This window comes from Dipodomys ordii, unplaced genomic scaffold (genome assembly GCF_000151885.1).
Source record: "Dipodomys ordii isolate 6190 unplaced genomic scaffold, Dord_2.0 Scaffold3, whole genome shotgun sequence".
Lineage (NCBI taxonomy): Eukaryota > Metazoa > Chordata > Mammalia > Rodentia > Heteromyidae > Dipodomys > Dipodomys ordii.
Window position 1 is genome coordinate 29,318,007 of NW_012267219.1, and position 13,425 is coordinate 29,331,431.

At 41.1% G+C, this 13,425-nt stretch overlaps 1 protein-coding gene and 1 non-coding gene across 2 annotated transcripts in view; one reads left to right on the forward strand and one right to left on the reverse strand.

The window, feature by feature from the left end:
* Lta4h (leukotriene A4 hydrolase) overlaps positions 1-11,216 on the reverse strand; it is a 33,090-nt gene extending 21,874 nt beyond the window's left edge. Inside the window, exons 1-4 of the mRNA XM_013018960.1 lie at positions 10,982-11,216; positions 5,148-5,278; positions 3,155-3,275; positions 630-704 (exon numbers count right to left, since the gene is read on the reverse strand). Coding sequence (XP_012874414.1) covers positions 630-704; positions 3,155-3,275; positions 5,148-5,278; positions 10,982-11,140 — 486 coding nt within the window. The 5' untranslated portion in view covers positions 11,141-11,216. The remainder of the gene's footprint in view (positions 1-629; positions 705-3,154; positions 3,276-5,147; positions 5,279-10,981) is intronic.
* A 408-nt stretch (positions 11,217-11,624) lies between these two features.
* On the forward strand, positions 11,625-11,696 carry Trnad-guc. Its single transcript has one exon. It is a non-coding gene; the product is annotated as a tRNA-Asp (tRNA).
* The last annotated feature ends 1,729 nt before the right edge of the window (positions 11,697-13,425 follow it).

A 13,425-nucleotide genomic window follows, 5' to 3' on the forward strand; every position in this document is an offset into this window, starting at 1 on the left:
CCCCCCCCCACACACACACGGTATAGTGACTCATGCCTGAAATACTGGCTTCTAGGGAGGTTGAGATCAGAAGGATCAAGGCCAGTCCAGCAAAAAGTGAGACACTCCATCTCAAGTGAGACACTCCATCTCAACCAACAAAGAGCTGGGTGCAATGGTTCACACTTGGCAACCACAGCTACAGAGAAGCCTAATTCAGGGATAAAAGTGTGACCCTACCTCAAAAATAACCAAAATAAAAGGGCTGAGGATGTGGATTAAGGAGGAGGGCACCTGCCTAGCAAGCTGAAAGCCAAGCATTCAAATCCTCAGTACCACCAATATAAAACAAAACCTTGACAAACAGTAACAACTGAAACAAAGCCAGAAAATGGCCTTAAGTTCTTGGTTTTAGATCTAGAATTCTAAAGTCCTTTTTAAAAATATAAATGGGTTTCATTTCCTTCTTTCATATTTATAATGTTAAAACTGCCTTTGAAGTGGATGTGTTTAATGTCCTCACTTTTTAAAAAACACATTGCAGATAGAATTCCATGAAACTATTTCAAGTTCTAAAACTCAAACTATCATCTCTTCTTAACATGCCTGCCACATTTACTTATTATTCGATACAGTCAACAATCTGTGACATTTACCTCTGCACTGTAAGTTAATTTCACAGAAGGCGTGTCCTGGCAAGGAAGAATTGCTCGGCAGTGAATGGCCTGAGAGAGGGCACAAGAAAAAGAAATAGTGAGTCCCTTTCCTAAAAAATTGAGTCATGAAGAAATCATTAAGACATTCTTGCCAAAACTAAATACAGATTTCCCCTTGTAATCTAGTCACCCTTCACATTTCAGTGAAGCAGTAAGAAACTTGTTAGGCAATGTTGCTGCTCTGAACTCTACCCAGTAAGCACTAGGAACTAGAGTGAGCTCCAGGTTCTCAGAATCCCTGAGGAAGACGGGCAATGCACTGACATAAAGCTATGGACCACCGCGTACTCCATCCAACCTGGAGAGTCAGCTTTAAGAATGGTCTAGAAAGACCTACAATGAAGAAACCTGTTTAATTCATCACACATATTTTAGCATGAAACCTGTTTTTCTCTGGTGAGGTAAAATTTAATGTAATCTCAGTGTACTCAGGAAAATAGCTTGAGAAATGTTCTTGTCTTGACATTTCAATCTTGTAGCAAAGCTTGAAAGTAAAAACAAGGATGGGAGGGAGGAAATAGACTCCCATTATTCATTGTTTAAAAAAATTATTAGTGTAAATTAGTTGCACAAAAGGGCTGCATTATGCTATTTATACCATGCATATAATGTATTGGGATCAAAATTTTCCTCTCATCATATAATCATTCTTATAAGATGTGATATTAGTTCTATGTTCTCACATCAATTTGTCATAAACACGGATTCCACCAAAAAGAACAGCCACAATTTCATAAGCCAAACTATTTATAAATAAGTCATCCCTAAGAGACAACAAGCCCAGCTTTGTTGAGACAGTCTACTGCGCTAAAGCAGGTCTGACACTAACATCATCAGCACCAGTCTCTGTGAAAAATCCTAGCCTTCCTTAAAATTCTTAGACTTCAGCTCCTCTTTCTTCAGATCTAGAGGATTCCCCAAAGACATAGGCTCCCAGATATCTTCTGGATGAAATAAGCAGGACAACAAGAACCATGTCGATCTCTCCAAATTAGGATTCTCAGTTCATGACTCCTGTGTTCTTTATTGATCTATGTTGTAGGTAGGTGATTGGGCAGTGTCAAAGGCATTGTTACATGTATTTTATTGCAAAGACTGAGGCAAATAAATTTGTATAACCAACATATTCATCAAAAAGAATCCCGTCTGTTTACTTGCTGTCAACTGCAAAAATTATTTAGCTGAAATTTATTTCTCCATATTTCAATAACTGATACCAATAAAAAAACAGAATAATATACTTATATTTTACATTCTTAGGACTCACAAATATTACATTCCCCGTTAACTTTAGCCTACAGACATTCCAGAGAAATACTGAGTGAAAATCAGCTACTGGTAGAGAACAATGTATATATTCTTGCCCAGAACATTTTACATCTTCCAGATTACTGAACTAAGTTTTCTTAGACTGAAAAGATATTCTAAGTGACCACACAAAGTAAATGTGTTTATAAACCATGCTTTATTATTTCTAATCTTTAACTTCCATTTAAGCCTAACATGATAGTTATCACATAACAATATTTAAATGATTAAATATGCCTGGTAATATAGTCATTTTACTAAGTTGACAGAACTATATCTTTTTTTTTTCAGAAGAGTTTGACACTTATTATTCCTTATGAGAGGCTGTCTCTAATTGTATGTTTGTTCTTGGTTTTGAAATGAAAACAGAAGTAATTTGAATAATACCATTTGGGTTTGTTTTTTCCTTCAGTCATAAGGCTTGAACTCAGGACCTAGGCACCGTCCCGGAGCTCTTCTGCTCAAGGCAAGCACTCTATCTATTAAGTTAAGCCACAAAGCCACTTCTGGTTTTCTGGTGGTTAATTGGAGATAAGAGTCTCAATGACTTTCTTGCCCAGGCTGGCTTTGAACCAACAATCCTCAGATCTCAGTTTCCTGAGTGGCTAGGATTACAGGTATGAGCCACTGGCACCCAGAGAACAGTATCATTTTAAAGTATATTTAACGTATTAAATAATATCTCTACATAAGTAAGGGTGTAAGAGAAATCTGGACAGCTTACACTCCAAACTCAATGAGCAATGCTGTCTGAGGAGGTTTAAGGATTTGATCTTTCACTTTCCTCTTTTTTTTTTTATAAACTGCAAATCAGTACATACTATTCCTGTTGTGTTAAATTTTTCCTTGCACTTTATGGTCATTTACTGATCTTTACTCTATGGCAAGTTCTATGCTAGGTACCAGGGTGTCAATGAGAACCTAAATACTCCAATGAAGGTGCACGATTACCAAATTAAAGGGGACTTATTTTTGAATACAATATATGAATGTATTAACAGCAAGAAGTATATGTGAAGTTTTATTGAATATAGTTTTATACCGCTTTATAGAATAAATGAAAATAGTATGTTACACAAGATTCACATGAGGGGAAGACCCCCCCATAAAACCCCCATGTGATGGTGGTTTTCTTTATGCAGCCTTCTTACCTGGCACTGACTAAAGAGATATGGGTGTTTCTTCCCAGAAGTCTGTTCAGGAGTAAGCCACTGAAGAGCAGATGATTTGGGGGATGTCTCAAAAGTAATTTCTATAACAACCTCTTGATTCCTGTATGAAATGAACATATCAATAGAGTATAATTCCATCTACCTAAAATTCGATTCATAATACAAACACTGAATAATATAAGCAATACCATATGAGATCTCAGTACCAATTGAGAGTGAGCTCTAAGGAAGCATAGATCAACAGATTACTTAAATGTGCCTTTTGCTTTCCAATCTGCATGCCAGCCTGTGGGTCTTGTTCGCTGTATTGCTCTACTATTCTAGTGAACATCAACCAGTGTTCATTGTGATACTGATTAGCCTTTTTTCTTTTTCTTTTTTTTCCCTTTGGTAGTACAGGAGATTAAATGTAGGGCTTCATGCTTTCTGGATAAGTACTTTACCACTTGAACTATGCCCCCAGTCCATCTGATTTTATTGTTTTTAAGAGAGGAGCTTGTTAACTTTGTTTGGGCTAACCTCAAACTTGCAATCCTACAATTAGTCTTTTATGACAGGGGGAAGTGGAAGAAATAATTTTGGAACTTCTATTACCATAAGTGGTGGGTGCCAGCGCGTGGGACAGCAGAGTGCTGACGTGCAAAATGTTCCTGACCAAGAGGAAACGTATTTAGAAACCAAGAAGTATTCAGAAATTTGTAGAGTTAATTTTATGTCTGCTATATCTAACAATAAGAAAACAATATATGCTTGTATTTAATCTCTTCTTATTAGCAATTTATGCGTATGGTATTTTACAAAAGTATTTGTGTACGATGGACTGACTGGCAAAAACTGGTCCTTACCCCAGCTACTCTCAAAAGTACTAAGAATAAAGAAGTGGCAAAAATTCTGAAGACTAGCAGCCTGGCTTGTGAGAAGCAAATTACTGGGCGCCCCTATGCCATAGTTTCTTCATGTGAAGAATGGGGGTAATGGTGTCCATCTCTCAAATAAGTTGGGTGTTTCTTCCCTCTCTCCCTCCTTCCCTTCCTTTTCTGAGACAGGCTCTTGTTATATGGTCTGGGCTGCCGTAGAACTTGTAGTATAGCCCACTCTGGCCTCAAAATAGCAATCCTCCTGCCTTCACCACCCAAATGCTGGCCTGTACCACCAGCACACCCCTCCTTTCCCTCAAAGGAGAAGAGAATTCGTGAAAACCCTGTCCACTTAAAAGTGGCAGCAGAGCACCCTTATGCAGGCCTCTGCCCCTCCTCAGTGTATCAGGGGGTATGATGTACTCCTCCTATGATGATTTTGGCTTCAGAATCACAATTTTTCTTGAATAAGTAATTATTTCTCTGAGAGTTCTTCATCTGAATCTGGTTACTATAAGGATTGAAGAATATATCTAACTACTTATCCCCACATTGGATCCAGTGAACACTTCTATGATTAGCACTATGATTATTATTCCATTAACAGCAGCAGCTGGCCTCTGGGGCAAAGGAGAAGGTGCAGCTTGTGAACACGTCCCAGGTTCCTCCTGAAATACCTCCTATGGTGGCATGTCCCTTCATCATGGAAGATAGCAGTAAAATGATGAGTAACCAAAGAAGTCACAGTTACCCCAAGTTCTATTCTTTTTTTTTTTTTTCTTTTTTGCCTGTCATGGGGCTTGAACTCAGGGCCTGGGCACCATCTCTGAGCTTCTTTGGCTCAAGGCTAGTGCTCTACCACTTGAGCCACAGAGCCAATTCAGGCTTTTTTCTGTTTATGCGGTACTGAGGAATCAAACCCAGGGCTTCATACATGCTAGGCAAGCACTCTACCACTGAGCCACATTCCCAGCCCCCAAGTTCCATTCTTAAATGTTTTCTTTAGTATCTTAAGTATATTTCACTTTTACTGTAAACCTAATCAGATCAGAGGGCATGTCAATTACTACATTTCTCCATTATTCAAGTATAAAAGGGGAAGACAGCATTCATACTTGCTCAGCGCGATAGGAAGGGAGATTTCCATCGGTGATCCTTTGTAACTTTGTCTTTCTCCAAGAGTGTATTTGACTTCTTGCCCATTGATCACCACTTTTTCTATTGTAAGGTCTTTTGTATCTAAAACCTAAAATCAAATGAGTATATTAAATAATAAGAAAACAGTTCTATATACTGGAAAAAAATAGTATTAGGTATGGGTTAGCTACAAGGATTACAGAACTAGCTGGGTACAGGGAGAGATTACAGGAATGAAAGGAGTTAAAATGGTAGTCAAGGACTCGTGGCTTCCTAAAACATTTTGTGTTCTAAGATTTGAATATATACTGGGATAGTTACACAAGTATTAGACTCTAAGTAAAAGTCAATCTATATTAAAATGTCTTTCATTCTGTCTGCTAAACATGCTCTTCAGTTATAACTTAAAATCTGACTTGGGCTAGGAAGGTGGCTCAGTGGTAGAGTGCTTGCCTTGCATGCATGAGGCCCTAGGTTCGATTCCTCAGCACCACATAAGCAGAAAAAGCTGGAACTGGTGCTGTGGCTCAAGGGGTAGAACACCAGCCTTGAGCTGAAGAGCTGAGGGACAGTAGCCAGGCCCAGAGTTCAGGCCCCACAACCAACAAAAAAAAAAAAAAAGTTAAAAAAAATTAAAATCTGACTCATCAATACATCTCACCATATATTTCTTCCTAGAACTTATATAACCCAACTCTGATAGTGTATTGTCATATAAGTATACTCTTAAGATATACTTTCCTCAAATTTTTATAGAAAAATTAAAACAAGCTTTGGCACTTGGTAAGCAAATAAGCAGAGTGGGTATTACCATCATTATGTATCTGGATAAAGTTGAACCTTGTAAGGCAGCTGGGACCGAATGGCCCAGTAGAGGAGATCATATGTACTACATGGCCACTTAAGGAGGACTGCTTTGGGCAGGGAGGAGTGGCATCAAATGTCTGAGTAGTTTAAACCCAATAATCCCCTTAAAATCGGACTCTTTCATTACCTCACCACTAATGTCTTATTCTAGAATATCCAGTTTTCCTATGCCACCCATTTCCAATCTAAACAACATTCATTCAGTGTTACTTAATGATTCTTCCCTGTTCTCTTTCCCTCTCTCTGTCTGTCTGTCTGTCTCGTGCTGGTACTGACTCAAATCAGGGCCGGGGACTCCTGCATGGCTTGGCTTTTTCCCTCAGGGCCAGTGCTCTTCCACTTCCAATCCAACACTGCTAGTTAACTGGAGCTGACTTCAAACCAAGATTTGCAGACCTAAACCTGAGTGGCTAGGATTATAGGCATGAGCCATGGACACCAGGCCTCTCTCCTTCCTTTTTGAAACCCTGAGGGCAGTATCTTCTATGGCTGCAACTTTTACTTCCTCATCATTACTTTTCCTTCCCTTTAATGTGACTTGTAGCTACTTTGCTATTCAAAATGCATTCTCGCAGGGTCTGCAAGATAACATAGCTCTGCTGTGCAATAACCTTGGACTTGTGAATTTGAACCTTGAACTTACCAACTTGAATTTGTGAGCTATGCTACTTGGCTGAATCTCCTTTACACATAAATGGTTCTCCTATTTGTCTAATGCTTCTTCCTTCCCCATCTGTTCTCCAGTTGGTCCTTTGATTTTCTAACCATATTCTCCACTCCCTAGCTCTTACCATGCCCTCATATTCAGCTAATATCGGTGAAGATATCTATTTCGCTCTCTTTTTCTCTTTCGTTCCCTCCCTGCTTTTCTCCCCATCTCCCCTTTCTTTCTTTTTGGTTTATGGAGATAGGGTCTTACCTTGTGACCTGGGCTGGTTTCTAGCCTCAGCCTCTAGAATGTTGGGATAATAAACACGGTCCAACTCTACTAGTGTATTTCTGTAATGGTATCCCTGCCCATGGTGGTTAGCTGGACATCTGTTCAACCTTTCCAGGGGTTGTATAACCTCATAGTCAATAGGCTATAGAAAAACCAAAGTCACCATTATGACTCCTAAGTTCACTTCCTTTTTTGATTTCCAGATTCTGCTACTGGAATGCCTCAAAGTACCAAAGATTTGATTGAAACAATCAACCCACAAGTTGGTTTCACTTCCCAGCTCTAAGCCATTATGTTTGTTTTTCTACCACTACCCTGGGTTTAAAAGCCTGGACAGTTAGAATTCTGCTCTAGCTCATCTCCCTACCTCTAGCATCTTCTTTTTCTCTCTCTCTGATCTGGCCTGGAACAGTATTAGGATTTAGAAAAAATGCGCGCGCACACACACACACACACATGTAATAACAGCCATTTCCTGGTCACTTCTCTTTTGTATTAGTAATCCATGAATGACAAGCTCACAAAAAGTCACAAGGGCAATCACTAAATTCCATTCTCATCTCTCTGGAGCCTACAATTTTTGTTTGGGAAAAAAATTTCATCCTATCTTAATTTTCTTTGTTGTTTCTTAATTTTTCTTTTCTTCTCTAAGAGCAGCAAAATTTGCTATGAGTATCCCTTGCTTCATACCTACTGGACAAGTATTTCTTTCAGGTTACTTTCTTCTGGGGTTACTTTCCTCAACTATTACTCTAATTAGAACTGGCTTATCTTCCCACACGTACAAATTCTTTCATAATTGAACACTTATCTTGAATATCTAATTTGTTTTCAGAATATACTTTGAACATCTATGATTATAACAAGTCATTCGCATATAGACCTTAAAACCACAAAGACAAATTCATTAGGTCATTTCCTTGTAGAACATATTCTATTTTCTGTATTGTCTAAACTTCATACCTGTTCAGAATCAGAAGAGCCAATTATTGTAACGACGATTTTTTGTCACTCCAACTTCAAATCCATTTGTTACTAGTCCTCCACTCTCCCAACACTTACTGTACTGAATTAGAATGACTGTTTTCTCCACTACACTAAGGATGCATAGACAGAAAATGTTAACTTACACTGGCATTCTGAGGTAAAAAGTTTAGCACAGTACCTGGAAAATACTAGATGTCAATTAATACAGGAAGCAAGTTCTGAATGAAAAGAAAATAGGAATGAAATTTTTAAGCTATATATCTCAAACTGTCCTCAGCCCTCATTTCCAAGATATATAGTCCAAGATACATACAGATGATTCTAAGAAACGGCCTTGCTTATGGTAGGAAGTTATTTTGGATATACTCTAGGATATCTCACAATATCTCCTTTGAACAATATTCTAAAAGAGGTTGTACTTCTATTCAGTCAGCTGCCTGGTCAGTTGCCAAGGTCAGATGCCATCGAGCATATAATGGATTGATTCCCTTTTTGTGTACACTGCTAGAAAGTTCCATGCCAGCTCTGCAGCAAACTTCTTTATACTATCTTTATTCTCTCTTCCCCCAAATTCCTTAATTATCTTATTATACTGTATATGCAACTGTAAGCAATCTCAAAATCTTACTGGAACAAAGCAGAGTTTGAAAGAAAAAGTGCTTACTCCTGGGTACAATGTGTCTGTTAGTTCTACTCCTTATCTACAGTCAGCAGTGTTGGAAAAAAAAAACCTCACAGCATGCATGTTGGAACTAAAACTAAAACCAACAACCAAGAAACACACCTTGCTCTGACTTCTAGCTCAGCCATTTTACAATCTACAGTCAATGCTAGGCACCTGCTACTTCCCTGTGTCTCATCATGACCATGACCCTAGGACCGTATGCCTTCTCTGAGCCACCAACAGAAAGAACAGCTAAACCAAACCAGGAATTTCAAGAAAAGGCACAAATGCTTTCATGTTGTCATCAATTCTGAGTATCAACCTTCAGTGTAAATACCAAAACTTGAAAAGGATTATAGAAAGCTAGGAATTATTCCTTTCTTCAGGCTTCCCAGCTCCACAACTTGAAAAATGGGGTGGAAAACCTGATGTCTTCCCTCTACCCCACACCTCCCACTCCCCCAGGTCTTCTGCTGGTGGTGATGGGCATGATACCTTAGCACCAGGGAGCTAAGAGCACTGTCATCAATGTAATCCATATTACATTTGCAGGGCACTGCTTTCTAATGCAATTGATCTATTAATTAAACTTCTGAATGTCTCTATTGGCCACGTGCTATATTAAGAATCTGAGATATAATAAGACCTGAGACATCTTCAAGACTCTCTAGTAGAGGAAAGAAACTAAATTCAAATAAATATAAACAAGACTATGCTTTTGATGGGTCATAAATAAGCAAACAAGTATAAACATACAAATCACTCTCCTTGCATAAAAACTGACATAATTCCAGCTAACTTACTAAATAGACATGCCAATCAAACATCCTAATTTAAAGGTCTTAGTTTTGTGAAGATCTGAAGAATGTTAAAACAATGGGTAAGTTCTTAGATTCGGGTATTCTTTTCGAAATTTAAACCCCTTGACGCTTCCTAACATGGTACAGAAGTTTTGTGCTTGTTGTTTTACAAAACTGTGAGCAGTGCAATGTCACACTATGCACTGATAAACTAGCAACATTTTTGTTTTAACAAAAAGAGAGTAGATTGCCTTGAAACTGGACCTAACTTCAGCCCGCTGGAGAAATCTGTCAAGGCAATAAAAGATAGTATCCTACTCCCAAGCCCAAAGTTCAAGCTACCAAGGAAGAACTGTCTTCTTGCTTACAATGCTTTTTTTTTAAAGTACATTTTTGATAACTGCAAATCAATACAAGAATAAGAGAGCTAAGTGCTTTATGAGTTCATATTAATAGGCTTAAAATAGATAGTATACAAATAGGAAAAAGACAGACAAAAACATCCAATTGTTACCTGCACTTGGGTAATTCTGCCTAGTTATTTGACCCCACTGATTTCCTTCCTCAATAACTGATCACAGTGCTTATTTAGCTGTGCTTCCATCCTTACTACCTCAACACACGATGAGACACACACAGTACGCTCTCCTGTCCCGCCTGGGAGGCTGAACACAGATGGTCTTTTCATGTCCATCTTATTTCTAAAGAACAGGTGTGACACGAGTCAGGTAAAATCACTGAATATAATTCCATGATTCTAAACAAACTGTATGCAAATGATCAGAAGTACTACTCGCTAGAAACGCCATAATTACTTGCTCCTTGGAACTGCACAGAGTCATTCCTAGAAAGCTTGACTGTCCCACCAGTCCTTAAATTACAAGGAAGCGATAAGAAAGGGCAGAAAGAACCTTGAGAAATCACTACACCTAGACTTCAGAGAGCAGACACTGGAAACTTCAAAGCCGGGCCGAGAGAAAGGCCCGGGGCTTGCAAATGACCGCAGGGAAGATCTAGGGAGCCGGGCACAGGACTGGACCCACAGGTCCGTATCCCACAGACTTGTGGGTTGGAATAAAGGCTCCTGGGTGGGAAGAGAGCAATCAGGATCCACCGGATGTGGGATGAGGAAGGTGGGCTGGAAGAAGCGTGGGGCCTGAGGAGGGGGTGTTGGGAGTTGTAGCCCAGGAAATGGGGGTGGAGGGGGGCAGATGGCGCTGCCTACTAGGATGGGGGGGGGGTGAGGGACTTTTGCTAATTTGAAACCTGAGTCCTGCGTGAGGGATGGGGCGCCAGGACGTGCCCAGGCACTGGGGAGGGGGCTTCCGGGAGGGCCGGGTGGAAGGGACGCGGAGGCGCTAAGCGGGGTTGAAGAGGGGATGGAGAGAGAGGGACCGAGGGAGGGGGGGCAAGGAAAGATGAGTGGGGGCGGGAGCGGAGGTGCACAGCCCGCGGAGCAGCGGCCCCGGGCGCGGGCCGGGAAGGGAGATGGGGGCACTGGAGGCCCAGGAGGGGGCCGGAGAGAGGGGACACTGGACACCCCGCCCCCCGTACCAGGCTGCGCAGATTGTCCTCCCGAGACTGGACGGTGAGCGCGGCGGTCCCGGCCAGCACCCGACGGGCGAAGTCGACGCTGCAGCGGAGGTGCAGGTGCTTGGTCTGACAGACCGAGGCGGGAGAGGCCAGAGAACACGAATCCACGACCGCGGGCATGGCTCTGAGGGACCCGACGCACGGAGACACGAACCCCGGCACTCGGCGGCCCGACTCCCACTGCAGGACTGAGAGAGAGAGAAGGGGCAAAGAGAAGCGGCCTCGCGATGCACGCCGGGAAGAGAAGTCTCTTAGAGCCAAAGAGCGCGAGCAGACGGCAGGACCGAACTACTAATCCCGTGATGCAGCGCGAGAGGGTGAGCGCAAGGACAGCTGGGAGTGTGAGTTGGAGGGCCCGGGGAGGGACAAGGGGAGGGGGCCGCCGGGAGGGGAGAAGGGCTCGGTTAAAGAAGGGGTGGGATGAGGGAACGGTGCAAAGTGCTGCGGGGTGGGCAACACAGCATTTTTATTCTCATTCCATTTGAAAGAGGAGAAAACTACCTGCTAACGAAAGAAGCCAAACCTATTGGCCGCTGTCAATGCGGAGGGGGCGGGAGGGTGAAATAGGATAAAAGCTGTAACAGAAAGCTTCTCCGTATGCAGTTCCTCGTTAGTATAGTGGTGAGTATCCCCGCCTGTCACGCGGGAGACCGGGGTTCGATTCCCCGACGGGGAGGCATTGAATCTTTTCATTTTTCACTCAAAGAAGATTGTTGTTGACTTGGTAGCAAACAAGCTTCTCTCTGTCCGTTGTATGTATCTTCTGCGAACATTTTCTAGCCCGGGAAATCCAAAACAGAATCATCCAATCGTTCTTATTTGAGGAATTCTAGCAAAGAATGCTGTGATAGAGCTGTGCACTGACCCTGTGGCAATGTGGAGCTGGGACTTTAGCTCAGCTGTGAGATCCTCCAGGCAGAAGCTGGGAGAATTTAAGAATGCCTTCTTTTCGGCAGAGCCTCATAGTAGGAACTGGGAAAATTGAGTGAGATAGGTTTCAAAGAACAAAATGTATGCATGGGCACAACGTTGAAGAATTGTTAACATGGGGCAGTGGCATGAATGGATAGGTGGATATTATCGAGAAAGCACGGATTGTGTTCAGAGAATTAAAAAGATCAGGAAAAGAAAGAGAACTAGGAAAGTATTAAAATAGTACAAGGGAGAGGAGTGGGAGAGAAGGAGGGGGAGAAAGAGAGGCTTCTTAGGAAGTGAATTCACAGATTGAGAGGAGCCTACCAAGACTCTTAGGGTTTTGTTTTTTGTTTTATGCCGGTCATAGCCTCGGAAGAGTATATGGAGAAGACAGAAGGGAAGACATTAAGTTCCATTTTGGACATACAGAGTTTGAGAAACTATGGAAGTCAAAACAAAGATGACCCTCAGTCACTTGGACTTTCCAATCTCTAGCTCTGGAAATATGCCAGGTAGATATGAAAATGTCCCATAATTTGGATTGACAGCGAGTAAGTATAAGCCAAGAAGAGTGATCCAAGAAGAGCCAAGAAAATAAGTTGGAATTTGGGAAAACAGAGTTTAATGTATACAAAGGGGCAGAGGAAGCAAAAAGTACTAAATCAACTACAAAGAGCCAACCAACAATGTCAAATGCAGCCCAGCCATCAATCCAAGAAGTGAACATTCGCCTTTGGATTTGGTGGTAAGGTGGGGATGAGGAAACCCACAGGTTTGTGGACTTTTGCAGAGTTCTGTGGTTTGGTTGAAGGTGAGAACCAAAGAGTAGCGGACTGAGCAGTGAAAGAAAGGAGAAGGAACATAAGTCACTCTTTCAAGACCCTTGGCCAAGGTGAGAGGGGAAGATAAAGAAAGAGACAAAGAAGAAAGGCAGCATTGAGAAAGTGGTTTTTACATTTTGGGAGTGAGAAAAACTGTGACATTTTAAAATATAGAGGTGAGTTTCTTAAGAAAAGGGAATTGAAGATTTGAGAAGTGGAGGAGGGTTTATGGACTGAGTATGCTGATACAGAACAATTCTCTAGCAAATGTGGTCTAACATGGGATGGAAGTGTGGCTCAGGTGTAGAGCACCAGTCATGATTTGTTTGAAACCCTGAGTTTAGCTCTGAGTATCTTTATACACTAAATGCTGTTCTAACAATTAAATGCAGCCCCAGCAACAGAAAAAGATGCTAGTTATCTATATACCCTGCCAAACCAAAAGAAAACAGAAACATTTAATATCTCACACGTGCATAGGTTTTAATTTCATAGAGTCCATCCACCTATGCTGCAGTCAACATTTGCAAACATTTCCAAGGTCACTAAATCTAAGGTGACAAATATGATATAGTCAAGTTAATGTAATCAAATAGTACACAATCAGATTTTATTTCATACTTAGTACAGAGAAAGGACAGATTGTTTTAATGAATTTCATTGTTATTA